The sequence below is a fragment of the Danio rerio genome, chromosome 12, assembly GCF_049306965.1.
Source record: "Danio rerio strain Tuebingen ecotype United States chromosome 12, GRCz12tu, whole genome shotgun sequence".
Taxonomy (NCBI): domain Eukaryota; kingdom Metazoa; phylum Chordata; class Actinopteri; order Cypriniformes; family Danionidae; genus Danio; species Danio rerio.
In genome coordinates, this window is record NC_133187.1 from 19,964,300 (window position 1) to 19,987,249 (window position 22,950).

At 35.0% G+C, this 22,950-nt stretch overlaps 2 protein-coding genes across 2 annotated transcripts in view; both read left to right on the forward strand.

Moving 5' to 3' along the window:
* fam20cb (FAM20C golgi associated secretory pathway kinase b) overlaps positions 1–7,261 on the forward strand; it is a 110,464-nt gene extending 103,203 nt beyond the window's left edge. Inside the window, exon 10 of the mRNA XM_683800.10 lies at positions 3,859–7,261. Coding sequence (XP_688892.5) covers positions 3,859–4,117 — 259 coding nt within the window. The 3' untranslated portion in view covers positions 4,118–7,261. The remainder of the gene's footprint in view (positions 1–3,858) is intronic.
* Positions 7,262–18,410: 11,149 nt separating this feature from the next.
* foxl3 (forkhead box L3) lies at positions 18,411–22,749 on the forward strand. Its single transcript, NM_001195126.1, is given in 3 exon segments — positions 18,411–18,626; positions 19,939–20,107; positions 22,096–22,749. Coding segments are annotated over 3 exon segments (663 nt in total). The 5' UTR covers positions 18,411–18,516; the 3' UTR covers positions 22,480–22,749.
* The last annotated feature ends 201 nt before the right edge of the window (positions 22,750–22,950 follow it).

Genomic DNA, 22,950 nt, shown 5'->3' on the forward strand with positions numbered 1-22,950 from the left:
ATATAAGGGATCATTATCTCCATGAAACTGAGATCTTTGTAAAGACATGAATGAAAAAGGAGGGAAAAAGTAGGGAATTTTTTTTCTGTATTATTGATTTTATGGTTAGTTATATCTATTATGGTTAGTTATAACTATTAAAAATTATTTACAAAAAAATTGTATTATTTAGTATTATTTGTGTTTTTAAATGCGCTTTGCGGACTTTTAAAATCTTTTAACACATGACAAGCCATTATACTACAGGGCTGTTGAATGCTTCATGCTGATTGGCTAATTAACTTTTTAAGAAAAACACACAACTAAAGTAGTTCCAGTCACACCTTGTCTGCATTCAAATTCCATATCACTATGCTGAATGATTTCAGTTCTGTGAAATAACACAGCCTACAAATGACAAAAATCGAATCAAAACAGAACAAAAGGCTTTGTATGATGTGTACTTTAAATTTTTAGAAATAATGTAGACCTTAGATGGCATTACATCTTTGGTGTGCATTACTAAGAATTTAACATCCCACTGTCAATTATGGCCTGTTTCCACTGGTTTGGTACAGCAAGGTACACATTTTTGTTTGTTTCCGCTGTCAATTGTTTCAAAATAGCAAACCGTACCATGCCACTTTTTGGCAACTGTTCCAAAGAGTATCTAGCATAACAGTGCATTACTAAAAGGATGGAGCTAGACTCCCAACTGAATGCTATTGGTTTAAAGAGAATCATCACCAGCGCGTTATACAAGCCAGGAGAATAACAACACTGAAAGATCCATCTATAGACCATGTGGTCATGTCATTGGCCCACAAACATTTCCTGCTTGTTATCAAACTATTTCATAACTGTAACAGGAGGCAATTCCATCATAACTCAATTTAAAAACAGCTATCATAACATTATTTGTCAGTATGTGCCTCATTTTGGATTCTCAGAAGCTTTAGAAAATAAAAAATCTAAAACAGGAAATACGCTGGGACCATTGTTTTTGTTTACGTCCCTCAAAATGGTCTATAAATACACAGCCGAAACAAAACACCGTATTAAAACAGTGGGTGTGATTTTGCCTATTACGATGCGATTGGATTACCATCTATGTTATGTATGTAATCCATACCTGTGTTATTAATCTAATCCATACCTAATTCCTACCCCTAAACCCAACCCTAACAGTAAATTATTCCCAAATTCAGACAGGAATAATAGTTGTATAACAATCATGTGGAAGTACATAGTCCTAACTGTAAGCTTAAACCTAACATAAACTGTAAACTTGCACCTTAATTCTAATTAAAATGTTGTTCTCTAGATGTTGCTCCGAGAACATGTCCTACTTGGTGAAATCATTTTAACCATAATAAGACAATGACAGCACACAGCAATTAGTCTTGCTTGGCCTGAAATCAAACAAACCTTGTTGAAATCTGCTGTGTCTTCTATTGTTGTTTAAGAGGATGCCTAAAAACATGAGGACCCCACAAGTGCTTTCGCTTTCTCTGTGTTTATTTTCGGCTCAATAATATTTAGGATAAACTTTATTTGTCCCCAAGAGGAAATTTGTCTTGGGCAAAAAGGTGATACAACGTTGCTCTATTAAAATAAATAAAACACACAAAACAATTAAGAACACACATTGTTTACAAAATAAGAGCATATAAAAATATGAAATGTTTAAAGCACAGAACACAGTCAGGTGCTACGTGTATACTACTGGTGCGTTGTTCTAGGTAGAGTTCAACAGTTTTATCGAGGTAGGAACAAACGAAAGCTTTAATCTATTGGTTTTACACATTGGCATTCTCAGTCTTTTTCCTGATGGTAACAGCTGAAATTCACTGAAAAGAGGGTGTTTGGAATTAGCAAAATACTTATTGCTCTTCTCATGACTGCTTATTCATAAAGAGTCTGTTTGGGGCTTGTATTGTTTTATTCCTATGATTTATTTTTTTATATATGAACCAGTTTATTTTTCAATTGAACAGACAGATTTCCAAACCAGACTGTGATTTTATAGCAAATAATGAACTTGAGTTCACTAAAGACATAATATGTGAACAATGCAGATTGCTTTATTCTTTAAGCAGGAATGGTGTTGATCACAACATTCATTCATTCATTTTCTTGTTGGCTTAGTTCCTTTATTAATCCGGGGTCACCACGACAGAATGAACCGCCAACTTATCCAGCAAGTTTTTACGCAGTGGATGCCCTTCCAGCCGCAACCCATCTCTGGGAAACATCCACACACACATTCACACACACTCATTTACTACGGACAATTTAGCTTACCCAATTCACCTGTACCACATGTCTTTGGACTGTGGGGGAAACCGGAGGAAACCCACGCGAAGGCAGGGAGAACATGCAAACTCCACACAGAAACGCCGACTGAGCCGAGGTTCAAACCAGCGAGCTAGCGACCTTCTTGCTGTGAGGCAACAGCACTACCTACTGCGCCACTGCCTCGCCAATCAAAACATTCTTTTGTACATATTCTATCAAAGGAGTCTTGATCACGGTGACCCATAACAAACTGTACTTTACTGAAATGAACTGATCCTTACCACTCCATTATTCCTTGTACAGCACATTGTTTTGAATATGTGCCCTCTAGGCAAAACTTACATACTTAAAACCTTTGGCTCAGGTCAGGTCTTTACAATCCCCTGAGACCTTTGTTCATATTGGGAAAGCCAATTAAATTAAATAATATTTTAGATCTGAGAGCTCTCTTATCCACCATAGACATTAAGGCCATAGACTTCAAAGTCTAGAAAAGAAATCAAAAATTGTCAAAACAATTCATGTGAGTTTGGTGGTTCAACTGTTGGCCTAAACCAAGAACAGATTTGTGCACCAAACAACAACTTTGTTTATCAGTGCCGTTCACATCCTGTTAATTTAGGTAATACAACGATTTGAGAGTGAGCAGCGCAGGTCAACAGGCAAGCATCTTATTGGCCATATTAATCAAACTTCCTAACCTAATGCCAAAGAAGCATTGGTGAATAATGAGTTTACAGTCTTTTGCTGCACAAATGTGTTATTGGAGCTTCATACGATTATAGTTGAACCACAAAGTTTTTGATTGCTTTTCTGGACCCTTGCTATACAGTTGAAGTCAAAATTATTAGCCCCCCTTTAATTGTTTTTCTTTTTTAAATGTTTCCCAAATGATGTTTAACAGAGCAAGGACATTTTCACAGTATGTCTGATAAGGTTTTTTCTTCTGGGCAAAGTCTTATTTGTTTTATTTCGGCTAGAATAAAAACAGTTTTTTAATTTTTATAAAAACCTTTGATGATCAAAATTATTAGCCCTGTTAAGCTATATCTTTGTTTTTGATAGTCTACAGAACAAATCATCATTATACAATAACTTGCCTAATTACCTTAACCTGCCTAGTTAACCTGATTAACCTAGTTAAGCCTTTAAATGTCACTTTAAGCCGTATAGAAGTGTCTTGAAAAATATCTAGTCAAATATTATTTACTGTCATCATGGCAAAGATAAAATAAATCAGTTACTACAATCATTTATTAAAAGTATCATGTTTAGAAATGTGTTGAAAAAAATCTCTCCATTAAACAGAAATTGGGGAAAAAATAAACAGGGGGGGCTAACAATTCAGTGGGGCTAATAATTCTGACTTCAACTGTTATATGGACAGTCAGAATGCTCTCTGATTTCATCTAAAGTATTTTAATTTTAACAAAGAGCAAGAAGAATGAAGGTTTGAGGGGTCAACATGAAAGTGAGCAATTTTTTTGTTAAATTTATTTTAACTTATTTTAGGGGGTGAACTAGTCCTTTGGGTAAATAGCTCTTTTGTTTTGGTTACTAATTGTGATCTGTTTGCCTCAGAGTGAAGAAGTCCACTCATTTACGGCTTCAGCTTGTGGCTAAAGAAGAGTTTAAACTGAGCTCTCTGATGGAGGAAAGTCTCCAGACGGACACACTGTCACCCATCCTCATCAGGCCTCATCTTGAGGCTATGGACCGCCGGTTGCGTCTGGTGCTACAGGTATTGGCCGACTGCATTGAGAAGGAGGGCTACAGTAATGTAGTGGAGGACGACATGGGCACAGAGGGCATGGACACAGGCACAGTCCCGCAGAGGTAGTGGGCACAGGCGTACTCCTCTGAAGCTCCACAGCAGCTCTAGAGACCATAAACGTTCCGCAAGAGATGCTCTTGTTGATCAACTTTTCTGAATTCAGTGAATTCCTAAAACTCATTCCTCAACCAATGGACCATGTGGATAACTAAAGATACACAGTAAAGAAAGAGATGGTGTCCTACAGGCTTGTGTTCATTTGATCCAGAAATGCTGGAGTAATGTCAAAAAAGCTGGTCTTCATATGTAACAAGACAGTGTTATAAGAACAGTGGTTCTAAACTGGGGGATCCTCACTTAAAAGGGCATTGTTTCAATGCAGACAGCCAATCATAACTATTAGTATTTATTCATTTTCTTTTCAGCTCAGTCCCTTTATCAATCTGAGGGTCGCCACAGCGGAATGAACCGCCAACTTATCCAGCACATTTTACGCAGCGTATGCTCTTTCAGCTGCAACCATTCTCTGGGAAACACCCATACACACTTATTCACACTCAAAAACTACGGCCAATTTAGTTTATTTCATAGACCTGTAACGCATGTCTTTGGACTGTGGGGGAGCACCCCGAGGAAACCCACGCGAACGCAGGGAGAACATGCAAACTCCACACAGAAATGCCAACTCACCCAGCCGAGGCTCGAACCAGTGACCTTCTTGCTGTGTGGCGACAGCACTACCTACTGCATCACTGCGTCGCCCTCATATAAATTCTTATGAATAAATTAATCATATATATTAGAATTACATGTATTTGATGCTTTAATTCAAATAAAACAAATAAATGCAATGCAATGATAATAATGATGATGATGATGATGATTATGATAGTTACTGTAGTAATGATAATTTATAAATGTGAAAAATAAAGCATTTTGGCTTTTTTTTTTTTGACATTTTATTTAGTTTAGGACGTCCCAAATACAGGTTGATATTTGACTTTTGTAATAATCACTATAATAATTGTCGAATACATTTGCCAATTAATAGCAATGTTAATAATAATAATAACAACAACAGAAATAATTATTATTATTTTAGCTTTTAATAAAAGGATTAAATGCTTTAATTAAAATAAAATGAATGAATAAAATGCAATGATGATGATGATGATAATCATAAGTAGTCATTTGTTCATAAATCAAAACAATAAACTACTTTTTAAATTCCTAAATAAAAATTGAATGATTGAAACTCAGTAATAATCATAAAATAAATATTGAACAAATATACCAATTAAAATAATACTACTAATAATTATTATTATCATTATTATTATTATTTGTTAAGTTAATAATTTGACACACTACATTATTTCCTTCCCCAATTGCTTTGAGTTACTTCTGTTTGATAAACAGCTTTCATTTTGTGTTGCATTTCCACTGACTGTCTAATGTCAAAAAGCAAACCAGTTAAGAGCCACTGTTTAAAAACATAACACAGATATTTCCATATCTTTACTGCACAACATTTAACCAGTATTTGCTGTCCCTTGGGCAAAGTATTTGAACTTTAGAGATATAGCAACTTTTATTTCCTTTTTTTAAAGAAACAAGCAAAGGATGTGCAGGACAGATCTGCTTTTTAGAGCTCAAGACTTTTCAGAAACCTAAGAGGAACTACACCTTCATAACCTCTCTCTGCTGCACACGACTTGTGCACCTTTATCTGAATATGAGGACCTTCATATCTTCAAATAAATCCTTTATACTGTCTCCAAACCAAGGAGGAATAAGAGGAACTGTTCAGTGTATTTCTCTTGACTTTTTTAGGACAAAAAGCTTTGAGTGCAATGTGAGTTTTCTCCCGAAAATGTCCCGTCTGTCATTTTTAATGTGTAAAACAAGCAGAGCTTATTTATTGAGTTCCGTATTTATTACTCCAAACGTGCCACTCATGCATTCTCCCTAATAGACATCGCAGAGACGCCTATTTAATGTTTGTGTTTACATCTGGAAGATGTATTCGTTAAAATGTTTGCTCATCTGCAAAACATCAATTAAACTTCAATTCCTAGATGTTAATTAGACATTTACAAATTTAGAAATGTTTCAAATGTTCATTCGCCATACATTTTTAAGATGTTAATGTCGAATGTTTGTACAGCAGATGTTTTCCAGACCAAACGATCTTTAAAATACATCTTGCAGATGTACATGTGCTACCTACATCAAATCTAAGATGAAACCAGATGCAGTATTTGTGCTAGAGGGTAGATAAACGTACAGTGTATGTTTAAAATAAAACCTGACGGTTAACTGGATTTCAGAGAAATGTTTTTAATATTTACCTGCACATCAACGTTTTCAGTCAAATTAAGGGCAATATCAAAATCCCAATCATTTCAATATCAGCTTGTCAATGGTGTGACTGCTGTATTTCCACCCACATGTGACCTAAACTGTAGCTGTTAAATTGCACAAGGATGCTGTTTAAATAACAATGTCATATCGATGAATCACTGTAGAATTTCTATGCTATTAAACTGTTTTGAAAAACGTGTGGTGAATGATGATCTAATGAATGCTGCACACATTTTAGTCTCCTTTTCTGGAATTTTGACTACACAGAAATAATTTCAAATATAAGCTGATTGGCATTTTAAACAAGCTAAAAATATACAATTAGTAAACGGACACATTTAGAAATGACAGCACATGACAATAAATTAATGCTAATTGTTTTTAGTCGTCCACAGTAACCAAGAGGTCATGTTAATTTTGCTGATTGATTTTTTCTCTTACTATAATTTTGTATATATGGTATGCTTCAGAGTCTGTGTAGACATGCATGTGGATTGTAAGATCAGTGTTTTTCGGTTTTTCGGGTGGAAAGGGTGCGTGCGCGTGTTTATGTGGAGAAAAACACATTTTTACAACCTGCTGAAAACTGTTCTGTAAATACGATGTGAATCCAGTGCCTGTGCAATTAGAGAAATACTTGAAGACTCGGTTGTGGAGATGACAGAGTAATCAGCAGAATAAATGTGCTTTATTGTATCATGACTACATTGCCGCTTCATACTTTCTTTCTTTATACTGTATGTCCAGTTAGTATTTTTACATGTTAAGGAAATACATTTTGACTGTTGCTGTCATTTATTTCAGTTTTCCCCTTGGTTATGGTGCAATAAATGGAGATTAAGCAAACGGTCTTATACTTCTTTTATATTTTCTGTAAAGGTGCAGTGTGTCCACTGTCATATTGCAGTGATATAAACACAAGTCTCTTTTAAAAAAAATTCCTGCTATTAAAATAGGACCCAAATCCCAGTGATGTAGTAGTGTGGCTTTCCCCACCCACCGATTGATTGACAGGCGCCATGTTTCTATAATAACTTGTACACACTTCCACTGAACATGTTTTGCAAATAAACTGGGATTAAAATATTTGTTACAGCTCTCTGTGATTTTATACGTTTAAAACATTTTTAAAACAGAGCATGTTTGTATTAAAGACAGTAAAATCGATATCTGATTCTTAACCGCTGTAATCACCACTCGCATTGTGTCAGTAAATGCTTATATGTGTGTGTCTGTGTATGTGTACTGCATTTGCGTGAGACTCATCATTTCAGAAAGGCTTGAATACACTCCACCACAAATATATAAAGTAAACTTACTTGGTATTTTTGAGTATAGTATTTCAGCTTCATCCGAGTCACTCTGTCATTGTGTTGTTTATCTGACATTTGACAACTATAGACTATAAAAGATATGGACGTAGTATCTGTGACGTCACCCATAGGTTTCTGAGGAGCGCAAAAAAAGCTACAAGTGGGCGTAGCCAACCAGCACCATTTTGTTCAAGCGTCATCACTCCAACTGGGGGTGACCGGACAAAGAGGCAGAAAAAGATGCCCAAAGACGCCTGCTAGCATTTTGTTTGGACTGGCTTTTCTTTGGAAGAAATGCTTAATACTTCATTACCTTCGACACGTTTGTGTTCTGACCACATGTGCTTGGTTGTACAATATATCAATAAAGTGTTTAGTCTTTTAAAACACTGTCTTTATGAGCCGCTAAGCATTGTTCAAATTATGTTTTACCACTGGAAGACAATGTAAATTACTTCCAAACACTTCAAATATAGTCTGTGTTGGTAAATGCAAGACTATTTATAAAATCCAGGCATAACACTGTATGACAACACTTCAGATGACTGTTCTATAGCCTACAGCTAATCAATCTGTCAGACTCTGGAGTGCATTACAGGTCTAAAGAAAAATATAAATGATCTTAAATAAAACAAATACATTTATAAAGATGGTATGAAAGTATGTAATTTCACTCACCTGGGAAATGGGGGCCACTTGAATGGTTTATAAGCACGATTAAGTGCACACAGAATGCCATATTTTCTGATAATTGTAAAAAAAAAAAAAAAAAAAATTTCAAAAAGCAACTAACTGTGTAAAACCACAAAAAACAACACATAAATACGGTGTATATGCAGAGTTCAGCGGCTAATCAGCCGGAATCAGCTGAGGTGAAGTGACAGCGACCAGCAAGACCTAGCTGTCACTCAAGTGGACACGCCCTTTATTATGCAGACTTAATAAAACTTAATATAAACAAAACAGATGAATTATAAAACTATTCATCCCCTCACAGTTTTCATGAATGGTAATTCTAGCTATATGAACAAAAACCTTGTACCAGGCTGAAAACACCTTTTTTCCGTTGTAAAGTTGGCCATTTTAACAGTGGGATCAAAAGACGAATTACCAGCCTACGTCACACATGACGTCAAACGGGTCCCCGGTTGAAAAAAAGAGACCGGCTGCAATAGTAAACATGTCGTGTTGTGCGGTAAGATGCCAAATTCGAAAAAAGAAAACTTAACTTTTACCATACACCACGCTGCTTTAATGGCTTCTTTGGCTAAAAGGGAGCTGAACGAAGTGACGACTCAGTTAAAAATGCTCGACTCTGCAGTTCTCACGTCATATCAGGTACATTCACACTATGCTGAATCAAACAAATTACTTATTTTTAAATGCAGCTATAATTTCACCAAAAACAGTTAAACATGGTAAATTAAACTGCCGACACTGAATCCTAAGAATGAAACATGAAAGTGTAAGTTACTGAGGTAAACTTGGTTTTATATTCACACATTCATTCAGTGACAATTTGTGACACACTCCCTATATTGTTTACCACGGCACTTTGAATATTTGGTCTGAAATAACCTGCAAGTGTGGCTTGAAAACAACATGAACACTGTTTATTTGACTGTGAACAGTGTTGTACTTTGATATTCATTGACTGCTAATATGATTTTGCTATTTAGAGTTTGCAAATTGTACTTTTATGAAATTATACTATTAAGGAGAAAGTCCAAATTTGTGAGTATGAAACCAACTTTACCTCTATGTGTATGTTCACATACCCTGCCATACAGGTGTAGTTCGCTGTCAGAATGCAGTTGTTTTGCTTGTTGATGATTACCTAGGCCTTGAAGAGCTCTGTCTTCTTTCCTTGTCTTTGGCTAGGCAGAACCTCGGTTTTCAGCACTACAAAGTTTTAAATCTGGTAATCATGGAACATTATTTCTTGCACATGACCCTAAAGAACAAAATTGTAGGCATCCAAAGACTTGTAGGCCTTTAACTTCTCTCTTGTAAAATCACTTGGAGTTTCAGTGAGATAGTTGTATGTTTCGAGCTGGATGCTTGTGCATTTCGTCTGATCCAATATCTGTTGGAAGGGTGTTATCGCAAATGGACCTGTCAGACAAACGCTGCTCACTTTAACATTAATTTTGCCATATCACTGTGCTTATCACTGGGTGATAAGCTGTTATAATACGCTGAAAGCATTATGTTAATAATATATATAATATGTAATCAATATATCTTATTTCTAATACAACAACAAACTCTCAGTCATTTCCTCGCTGTAAATGCTAGCGCTCCCGTTTTTTCAGCAACCGTGATGCATGCGCATCCTTGATGTTTACAAACATGGTAATTTGTCTATAGAAATCTGCTAAATTATGGAGTCAGGACAAGTGGAATTTGTTGAATTGCAGTTTCAGTAACTTCTGTATTAGCTTCACGAAGGAGAGCGGGAGGTTGCCACTTGGACATAACGCATGGTGTGAAGCAAACACGCATGTGGAAACACTGGGTGGTGAGAAGCAGTACATTTGGATTTAAAGCCACAGGCTTCAAAAACAGCTACGCTCTTCTCAGACACCAAAATGGGCAGATTCTGGAGGCTATAATAAATAATCTGATGGGTATTTTGAGCTGAAACTTTACTGACACATTCTGGAGACACCAAAGGCTTATCTTACATCTTGTAAAAGGGGTAAAATCGGTGCCCTTTAAAGTAATTCAAATAAAGAAATTTCTTGTAGTTTTAACCGGTATTAACAATTAATTATCAACTTGATTCAGCAAGAGGCTTTGTAAAAGCTGTTTAGGAAATAGCAGGTACTATGCATGTAATGTCTATGATGTTTTATGTCTCATTTTATATTTAGGCTATAAAGTACATTAGGTTGTTGAGTAGTTCAATTATTACCCTCCCTCATGTCGCCCGAGCCGCAAAGCTCCTCATGCATCTTCTGAACACAAATGAAGATATTTTAGATGATATCAGAGAGCTCTCTGTCTGTCCCTCCACAGACAGCTCGAGACAACATGAGGGTGAGTGATTTATACATTAAACATTTAAGAATCATTTATGCAAATATATATTATCACTGGAGTCCTGGATGGGTCAGTTGGCATTTCCCAATACTGGGTTGCAGCTGGAAGGGCATCCACCATGTAAAACATGCTGGATAAGTTGGTGGTATCATTCTGCTGTGGCGACCCCAGGTAAATAAAGGGACTAAGCTAAAGGAAAATAAATGAATGAATATATTTAAAGCAGCGAGGAAGATCCAAAATTTGTCAATCGTTATTCCATTGTCACTTACTTTTAGCTGAGTCGCTGATTTATGAGTCACCACAGCAGAATGAACTGACAATTACACTGGCATATGTTTTATGCAGCAGACACCCCTTCCAGCTACAACACTGGGAAACACCCATACACTTTCTTATTCACTCACACATTCAATCACTACAGCCAATTTAATTTGCTTAATCCACCTGTACAGCATGTCTTTGGACTGTGGGGAAAACTGGAGCACCTGGAGGAAACCCAACATGGGGTGAATATCCACATCCTAACTCCACACAGAAATGCCTCTTGGTCCAGCCGGGACTCAAACCAATGACATTCCTGCTGTGAGGCGACAGTGCTAACCACTGAGCCACCGTGCCACTCTGTTATTCCATTATGTTTATTTTTAAATAAATCCATCAGTCATACCAAAGAGCTTAGAATGACTAAGAGGCGACATTCAATAGTTCCATTGCAACAGCAGCGCCCAGCAACAGCACCGGATTCCACCATTTTGGAGTGAAAGTGATCGGCCGTCCATTGGATCTCATTACTGTCACGATGGCAAGTAGCTGCTTTGTTTTTAATTCATTTATTTAAAAAGCACATTAAAGCTGAGATTCAACCTGAAAGACGACAATACAACACTTACTATAACAATTATCAGCACTTTTAATATTTTATTTAACAGACTTATAATATGCTGTTGTTCTATTGGAGTTTTCATTCCAAAATGGCTGCCCTCTAGTGGCTGTTTCCCAAATTACACTAAAGTGTCGCCTCTAGGTCATTCTAAGCTTTTTGGTCATACACAAATATGTTCACAATGAAGCTTTTCCAAATCATCAAATCTTAGATCATGCTTTACAATTTTTCCCCAACCTAGACTTTGTTAAAGATATTCCTTTTTCTTCACTTTCTGACTGTCTAAAATAAAACAATACAAAGCTAAATATAAACAGCTAGTACATTTTTAAATTAACATTAAATTCAAAAGTTATTTAAATCTAGCATGTCATTTTTAACATTCCCATTCCTGAAACAGATGTTCTCTCTATCGCAACTGAGCTTAAATGCTGAGTACTTAATGCTTAATACTCAAAATACTGTAATTGAGTAGTTTTTCTCAGAAATTATAATTTCTAAGTAGTTTTAAAGATGTGCACTTTTACTGTCCTTGAGTACATTTTTAGTGCTGTATCGGTACTTTTACTCCACTACTTTCCTTCAACCTGCACTCCCTACTTTATTTTTCTTGTTTATGGGGATTAGAAAAATCTGTCCTGTAATTCCTGTCCAACTAAATCACACACAGAAGGTAAATCACATCATAATAAACTACCTCAAGACATGGGCACTTTATATATGCAGCAAACTGTTTGGAAGCATTAAAAGTGTCCAAGAAAATGTCCAAAATCTTTACACGCAATGACCCAGAGACTGTTTAGATCAGGGATCGGCAAACTCGGTCCTGGAGGGCCGGTGACCTGCAAAGTTTAGCTCCAACACTAATCAAACACACCTGAACAAGCTGATCAGTGTCTTCAAGATCACTAGAAATCTACAAGTAGGTGTGTTTGATTAGAGTTGGAGCTAAACTGTGCAGGACACCGGCCCTCCAGGACTGAGTTTGCCCACCCCTGGTTTAGATGCATGTATAATGAGAAGATGACAGATGTTTACTGTATGATGAAATGTATGATGTATGATCTTCATTTACTGATAAAATGGCCTTTAATAAAACACTCAGCAGGCATAAGACGCCAACATGACATCAGATTGACGTTGTACCCCAATGTCGTCACTGCATTTTGTTTGGAAATGAAAATCTGGTTGACTTCAGAACTCAACGTTAGGCCGATGCCAATGTACAATGTCCAACCTAAAATCGACCAAATATTAATGTCTTATGTTTGTTATGAGGATTTTGGTTGCCATACCTGATGAATAAATGTCAGTATTCAATGTCAATATGACGTTGGTTTAAGATGTTGGCTCGACGTTGGATTTTGGTCACTTTCCAACACAACCTAAGATCAACTAAACATCAACATCATTTGGCATCGTTATTGAACATCAAAATAACATTGACCTTAGACGCTGGCTAGACATTAAATTTTAACCACCTGATATCACAACCTAAATATAACCTAATATTAACGTTTTATGATGTTCTGTGCCTGCTTGGCAATAACTATGCACTACAGAATGTTACGTTTACACAAACATGCACAAATTACATGCAAATGCATCAGCTTTTTACAGCGTACGCACTACTCATGAGTACTTTTGAAAGGGCGACTTTTTACCTTTACTTTGAGTAATTTACATTTACAACAGATACTTTTACTCCACTTGCACTACATTTTTGAGCAAATAATAGTACTTTTACTAAGCATAATTTTACTCTTTCCACCACTGGCAGTATATAAGAATAGAGTTGCGAAAAACGAGGTGCCTCAATATGTTTTTCTAGTGGAAGCAATGGAATGAAAATGATGATTTAGAAAATTTTTACTCAATGCATATAATTGAACTTTTAAAAAGTTTATTTTCATTAAAAATTGTAAATCTAAGGATGCAAATGTAGAAAACTACCTGTTTTGGTAATGACAATCAACATTTTATATTAAACTGGAGAAATAGAAAAGATCTTATCTGTCCTAACTAGCAGCCATCTTTAAACTAGCCCATGTGCTCCTTCATTCAAAATTATTTAAACTGTTGATGTTTGTTTGAACAGTACTTTAAAAAGGTTGAGAACATCAGTCACGGACACATCATTTTTCAGCTTTATTTCAGCATCATTTTACAAGAATATTCTGAAATTTTATTTTTTTATTTTATTTATTTTAAATTCTATTTTGTTTTTATTTACAACATAACACACATTCAGACATACGCGCACAAGTTTCGGTAATGAAAATTTCAGGAGAAAATGCAGTAAAATGATTTAAAATAAGTAACTTTTGTTTAAATTACACATTGTCCTTAGTAGAGAACAGTCTTGTCTTTATTCTAATGTTGTTCGTATTTCCAAATTACTGTGTTATATTTAAAATCTTAAGTTTTAAGGGATTCATAAGAATAACCCTCTAACATCCAGGAAGACTTCATCCTTTGAATTGGTGATTCTTTAAAATGATACTGTAGTTCAACTAAAAGTGAAAATTTCTCCTTATTTACTCACCCTCTTGAGCTTTATGAGCTTTGCATTTTCTGTTCTTAATGGATTTTAGAAACTTGTAACAATTGACTGCCATATTCAGAATAAAAACAGATATGGATGTAAATGACTGCACAGAAAAAATAAAGCCAAACAGGATTTTGACAAGTGAAGGGTAAATAAATGACAACAAAAATTTCAGTTTTGGGTGAACTACCCCTAAGGATTAAAAAAAATAAAGTAAAGAATCACTGTGCAATCTAAACGGGACATATATCACCCTACAAAGGGAACTTCAGAGTGAAAACAATCCTAGCCTTCATATTGAAATGTCCTTCCAAATGAAAGTGTACGAATCTTCGAAATGAAGGATTCTGAAGAGTACAATTGATGGACACTTTAGCCCCCAAGATCATTTGTGTTTCATTCAGAAGGCCTTATCCCTATGCAATAGTCTAATCAAAGTTGTCAAACCCTTTGAAGGGATTAGGGCATAGGAATAAGCACTTCCAAATAGAACGCAGTGTCACTCTAAGCAGATCATTTGAGTCGCTGGCTGCGTTTACATGGACATCAGTGATCAAATAATTTATAATCTGAATAAGACAATCAAAAAAGGTGTTTAGTTGAGTAGCTTTTTGAATGATCCTTTCACGATCCCGCTTTACATGTTACAGCACACTATTCATTTAACGTCATTGCATCACCATGCTATCCACATTTCCTCCAGAGTTTCATGTAATTCTGGGTTTTTCATTATTAATTTATCGACTTTAACTGCAGTTTGGCATGTTCACTTTCATTTTAGAACTTTCATGCATGCCCCCATAACAAATAATTTTGCATGTGAGTATGAACTGCTGGAAGAGTGTTGTTTTAATGTAGTTTAATTCTGCACGCCGTATGGGGAAAAAAAAAAAACTTGGTCCTTCACTGACTCTGTAGGTGCACAGAATAGTGTTAAACAGCCGTGTGTGTATGGACTATCCTGTCACAAAATGCGGCAAAAATCCTACATTAAGGTAATAGTTTGATTGCAGTGTTTACATCTCTGTACTGCACTTCAATAATGCAACTAAAATTGGCATACTCCACATCTGAATTTGATTTCTGTTTAGTTCGATTATGACTTTAGTCAGATTAAATTAAATTCGATTTCATCTGAATTCGATTTCTGTTTAGTTCGATAATGACTTTGGTTGGATTAAATGAATCAAAAACCACTGCTTAAACTGCAGACTCTTAATCAGAGTATTGTTTTAATCGTATTAAAATTGGATTATTGGTGTCCATGTAAACGTACTAAGTTGTTAACTGCTGACTCACTTTGACCTGATCATTTGAATCACTGAGTTGTTGACTGAAGACTTCCTCGTACCGAATCATTTGAATTAGCAAGTTGGTACCAGGAGACCCACTCTTACTGAATCGTTTGAGTTACTAAATTGATACTTAAAGACTCGCTCTTAAGCCGCGGTCACTGCACTTTTGCCCCATGGACTTCCATTCATACGTATGCAAATGCAACAGCCTGGAAACGCAAGCTAGTGCAACAAGTTTCACTTTGCTTACGTTTGGTGAACTCTGACCTGCGAAATCACATAACGTGACCAAATTTAGATCAAAACATGACCTTTCTGATACAGAAATTTTAAACATGGACCAATTTGGACCGAGAGAATTTTGCATGCTCAATAGTTTGACTGCAGCATTACCGAATCGTTTGAGTTAGTAAATTGGTAACTGGAGACTCGCTCTAAGTGAATCGATTGAATTAGTAAGTCGATAACAGGAGACTTGTTCTTATCAAACCATTAAAATTAGTAAGTTGGTAACTGCAGCTTCACTCTAACTGACTCATTTGGATCATTCAGTTTACTGGAGACTCGCTCTGACAAGATCATTTGAATTAGCCTGTTGTTAACTGTAAATGTGTTGTTAATGAACCTTTTGAATCAGTGCATCATTAACCAAATACTCTGGCTGGATTATATGAATCTGAGTTTTTCACTTGAGAACAAATGGTATCAAATCAGTTCATGAATGAAAATGGTTCAGTGCATTTTCTTGGTTTTCAGCAATTTAACAGGAAAACTTAAATGAATCTGATTCAACTGAAAACTCTATCAAACTGCCATTTCATTTTATAGAGAACATTTCTTCAGTTTAATGTTTTTTTTTATCAAATCTAGTAGAGTAAGACATACAATATGCTATGAAATGTAAATAAATAAAATCATTCATTCATTTTCTTTTCAGCTAAATCCCTTTATTAATCTGAGGTCACCAGAGTGGAATGAACTGCCAACTTATCCAGTATATGTTTTACGCAGCGGATGCCCTTCTAGCTGCAACCCATCACTGGACAACACCTATACACACTAATTCACACACATACACGGCAATGTAGCTTACCCAATTGACCTGTACCGCATGACTTTGAACTTGTGGGGGAAATCAGAGCACCCGGAGGAAACCCACGAACACGGAGAGAACATGCAAATTCCACACAGAAATGCCAACTGGCCCAACCGAGGCTCGAACCACCAACCTCCTTGCTTTGAGGTGACAGCGCTACCCACTGTGCCACCGTTTCGCCATATCACTTAGTCCACTTAGTTCATTACTTACTTTTAGTCCACTTTATTAAGATTTTTGGGAATTATAATGTTTATTTTATTTTGCTATCCTCATTTGCATAAATGTCCTGCACCCACTGTAGTAAAAGAAACAGATGAAGACAAAAAATGTTAGCCCTCCTGTGGAATCGTTCAAATATTTCTTAAATGTCGTTAAACAGAACAATGACATTTTTCACAGTAAATATTAGAACTCTCTGCTGAATTAAGTCTTATTTCTGTTAGTTTGCCTGGAATAAAACAAAACGTTGTTTTTTTTATATAATAACCACTATAGTCAATATTAGCAGATTTAAAAAAAAAATTTTACTCAGTTGGCCCAATAGTGGCCACAGACCCTTGCTTAATTAACCTAGCTTCCCTGTAGTTAACCTAATTAACCCAATTAACCTAGCTAAGCCTTTAGATTGCACTTTAAGCTGAATGAAGAGGTTTTTTTTTTTTGCCAAATAATGTTTTATCATCATGACAGACAAAATACGTTAAACTATTTTGTTTAAAAAGCATGTTGAACAATGTCGCCATTAAATAGTAGCCTACATTGGAAATAATTATAAAATACAAAAATTATTTATAATTATTTAGTTTTTTTATGCTAGGTAAATATAAATTTGATTAAAAGAAATGTAACTCTCAAACACTCGAAATAATAAAGTGGTCGTTTAGCTGCAGTGTGCTCTTTGCTGCCCGGTGTTTGTGTGCGGGTGCAGTAATGGTCTGGTCTGGTTTGGTCTGAGGGGACAGGGACCACTAATCGGGCTCCAGCAATCAGAGCGGCCGCAGACAGTCGCTCCAGCAGAGGAAACGGCGTCATGGGAACAGAGCGGGAATCCGCGGGGAGTTTTATCAGATCGCTCTCTCCGTGCACTCAGACAGGAAACGGTCTACAGTTTGTGGACTTTTAAAAACACACGAACGCTCAAAACAACAACAACTCGTTTTTAAACCTACGAAAATATCAAACCAACAGCATTTTCTGACCAAGCGTATCATTTAGAGAAGAAACGAACCACTTGTTGTGTCCCAAACGTCCGAGTTTTGTCCAAACAAGGCAGCCGGATGGATCGATGTGAGGCCACACACAGACATCTCGCGCCCGCGGGCTGTTTGCTCGTGTTTTTCTCGGTCCCTCATATATGCCACTTAATGTTCTTTTGAACACACATCCCCTTTTTAGTCACGGAAACACAATTTATGGCTATTACGCCGCATTATAGATTTGCATCTACAGAAGCCAAGGGTTGTTGCCGAGAGATATGTGATTCAAGGGGCCACAACTTTTTTTAAAGAGGAGGAACACAAACAACCTGAAAGAGTTAAGACCAAAGACGCGAGTAACATGTTTGTTACTCTTTTCATTCGTCGTTCAATTATAGTTAAGAGGACGAGACTATAAAAAGAAACAGGAGAAAACAAAACATCCAATCGCAGACCACCCAGAATCAAAGAGTGAATGAGTGTAGATTGTTGATGACGCCCCGGGTTCAGCCGTTTACAGTAGTTCAGTCATCATGTACGCCCATTACATGAGCATCTGAGCAGCAGCCGGTCACTTTATGCACACGCGCGCGCGCACGCACACACTTCTCATGAGAGCTGCTGCATTTGTCTTGGCCAGCTAAAGCCTTTTTTTGTTGCTGCTGCTGTTGTTGTTGGTGGTGTTGTTATTATTATAAACCATAAAGGCTGGACGTTTGATGATGTTTGACAGTTCGCAATATCCTTATAACTGTTTTAACTATGATGGAGAAGGATACCCGTCATGTGGCACTGATGAAGAAAAGAAAGTGTGTCGACCAGCTTACAGGTATTTCATTATTGTTGTTGTTGTTGTTATTGCTATTTGTTTTTGTTGCTGATTCCAACATTAAATTGTTTGTTTTTGTTTTTAAATAACTTTAATATATATTATTATTATTAGTAACAGTGATGGAATTTTATCCCTTTTGCAATAATTGTAGCAATTTAAATCTTTTAAAGTTGTTTATAGTGATGGTTTTCATTTATATTTTAAAATGTATTACCAAATGTCACAAAAATGAAGTGTAAGAGTTTAGTGAGGTTTAAAGTAATTTATCAAAGTTATTATAGCCTATATGATGTTATATCATATTATATTTGTTGTTAAAAAAAATAATTAATCATTTTGGTGGTTGCTCACGTTTCATTGTTTAAGGATTAATAAGAGTAGTTTAAGTATAAATTTGATAAAACTATGAATATGACTTTTAAAGTCAAACACAGATAATATTTTATAATAATAAGCTTCTACTTGTTAACAATATTTTTATATAACATTGCACATTGAATAAGAACATCTTTTATTCAAGTTAAAAGATGAATATCACAAAACAAGCTTAAATATGTGTGTTGTTTTAAATTATTATATTATATACATTTTTTAGTATTTTAATATTTAATTGCTTATTGTTATTTTATACACACAACACCTAGTCATGGAAGCATATGTATATTTCAAAATTAATTTTTAGATATGTCAAAGTAACAATGTTGGGTTATGACATTTAATTAATCCAAAGTTAATAATATTTATTATATTATATTATGTTATATTATATTATATTATATTATATTATATTTTTAATCATATAATAATAATAACAATAATTAGAAGAACATGTTTATTGATATTCAATAGCATACTTTTTAAAGGTTGAGATTTTTAATAGAGAATGTTGTTTTATTGCATCTTATAATGTATTCACTCCAATGTACTGTATTCATGTTATAATACATCAAAATTTATGTTAATATATATTGATGTACTATATTGTATTATTGTGACAATATATATTATGTGGTATATTATTTGACATTATGTAATATGTCCCTTATGTGTGAAAATATGCATTAAATATTGTATAATAATTACAATAAAATTATAATAACAGTAGTTTGTAATGAAATATGAAAATGCATTTGTGCCGTTGTCTTGATCAGTGAAGGACATATAATAGGGAAAATTTTGCGATGTAACCAAGATTAATAAAAGTGTTTTAACAAATTTGAAGCATATTTTATTTTTATTACCTAATCAAATGTGTAATATATAGGACATACATTTTCCTTCTCTGACGTCCTTTTTGTCTGTCTATTAGCTACATTGCACTGATAGCGATGGCTATACAGCAGAGCCCAGAGAACAAAGTTACTCTATCGGGAATCTACGAGTTCATCATGAAGAGATTTCCTTATTACAGATCCAACCAGAGGGCTTGGCAAAACTCAATTCGCCATAACCTCTCTCTCAACAGCTGCTTCATAAAGGTATGATCCAGACTGCATATGTATGCTAAAACATAAAGCATTAAAAACACATGAACATGAACAGATTCCAATAGATGAATTTTAACATTGTTTTGGTTCACTGTGCAACGAGATATAACTAAAAGGCATGAAATCTACTCTGTTAAAGGATTAATAATAGGAGTTTGAGGATATTTGTTACATAATAACACTCACTTTTAAAATAGGTTGATAGGAATATCGTCATAAATGTTGAAGGCTTAACAGTTACATATGATTAAATCAACAAAATTAGATGTTTAATGTCAAACACAGATAGCATTTCATAAAAAGATTCTATTAGTTAAATAGAGAGAAGGACATTGGAATTAACTAATTTTATCACCACATAACCAACATAGAATTATTTATTATACATTATGTGACATATAGATTAAGGCATGCATTATATTGTACACATTTATTTTCACACATAAATTACATCAGAAATGTAGCTAGTTTTTTCTGCCTACATTGTTTATGTTGAGTTATTAGCACTTTAAAGACCATGAATACAACTTGTTTCCTTGTCACAAAAGGGAAATTACTGAACCTACACACAGGTGCCTGATAAAAATGCTCATTTTATAGAAACATTTTAGATGGAATTTAGAGGTTTTTACATCTGAACTCTTCATATATCACGCCTGAAATTAATCATATCCCTGGCAAATTCTGACAAAGTTTTTGTTCACATGAAAATAAAACCTGAGAAATATTTTGTCTTGGACATCATCTTAACATCTTTTGGGAGAAACCTGTGACATTTTCTGTAAACTTAATGGTTGAATAAAAGTAACTTTAGTAAGAATTTGTCATGGGCATAAATGTTTTTGGGATTGACTGTATATAAACTCATTACCGAAACAACAACAAATAATTTAATAAGATAAGTTGTATTGATCTATTAAGATTTTGTTTACATAAATGTTATAAATATAGTATTGCTCTTTTTAAAAATAAGTTTTACATGTAAATCAGTAACAAATACTTTTTTTGCCAATATTTAAATGTATGAAATTTGTTATATTTAATCAAAATCTTCTTTTTAAAATGTATAAAGTTGACAATGCAGATTTCAAAAGTTAAGGATTCATTGGTTGAAATTGAATTAAATGAAACACTATCAAAACATTTTTGTTGATAATTCAGTACATTTTATTTTTTACAAAGATATTTTTGGTGGTGATGGTAAAGTTTCTGTAAAATTCATATTTAGTGTGGCAAAGCTGAATCAGATTCATAAGATTATGCGATTAAATAAAACACTTTGCTCCTCAAATGCTGCAAGCAAATTTATCAGACTTATGTTTGACAGTAAGTATCTGATAAGTACATCTAGAGTTACGCAATACTGTCTTTAAGTCTACATTTTTGTCCCCACTTCACCACAATTTTAGGTAGTGACTGTTTCGGTAGTGACAATTTATATACTAAGATGCAGATCCTAATAACTAAGATGTTTTGCACAATTGTACACAAAAATTTAGATTTTGTTTTTGTTTTAACACCCCCCTTTGTTTCTTTAATTGCAGAAAAATGGCTTCGGTAGTCACATACCGTAAAGTTACAAACAGATTTTCAAACGTTTGAACACATTTACCTTAAAATAACCGAACCAGTATACTCAGCATGTAGCAGTGATAAAGAGGGACACAGGATTAGTTCCTAATCAAAAATGTAGAGGCTTAGTTGAGTTTGAATTGAGTCTCAACAGACTAAGAAATTTCAGTAGTGATGAAAATGTGGTATACATTTTTTTATTAAATTTCTTTTTATATATAATCAAAAAATATATTTTTAAACCAACAAATTTCAATACTATTATATTAAATTTTAAAACTTGCATACAAAATGTGCTCTTCATTCAGTTGCAAAAACATGATTCTAATTGTTAGAGCTTTATTTCTAATGTTTTTTAATCTTCGGGGGTTTGTTGTAACCGGCTGCTCGTGATGTATTTTCCTCAGGTTCCGCGTACAGAAGGTAACGAGAAAGGAAAAGGTAATTACTGGACGTTTGCCACAGGCTGTGAGTCCATGCTGGACCTCTTTGAAAATGGCAACTTTCGTCGCCGCCGCCGCAGACGCAACTTAAAAATGGGCCTGAAGGAACCAACTGAAGCCTTTATATCCATGGACGCTCATCAGGCCGTCGCAGTGAGATCCTCAGATTCAGATTCTTTCATGAACACTAGTCACAGAGCGGCACAAAACAAACCTGAGACCGAGATTAAATTTAGCATTGACTACATTCTGTCCACACCGGACCCCCTGCCAGCGTTCAGAGCCCCTAACAGTGCGATTCCCCATTTGGAGCCACAACATCTCAATCTACACTTCTGGACCATGTAAACAAAACCGTAGGATTTAGATTAGTAAATACTCTGAGAGCTTCAGTAGTGTGCAAAACTTTTATTCCATGATGCAATTTGGCTTGTCAATGTAGGCACATGCAGTTTGTTGTGTGCTACTAGATCTTTCATCAACTGTTGGTGAATAAGAGTAAGCACTGTAACTTATGATGATATTATTTTTTTAAGAGTTTAAGTATATATGGTTGAGGTCAGACTCATTAATCCCCCTGAATTTTTAGCCCCCCTGTTTATCTTTCCCCAATTTCTGTTTAACGGAGAGAAGATTTTTTCAACACATTTCTAAACATAATAGTCTTAATAACTCATTTCTAATAACTGATTTATTTTATCTTTGCCATGATGACAGTAAATAGTATTTGCCTAGATATTTTTCAAGTCACTTCTATACAGCTTAAAGTGACATTTAAATGCTTAAATGGGTTAACTAGGCAGGTTAGGGTAATTAGGC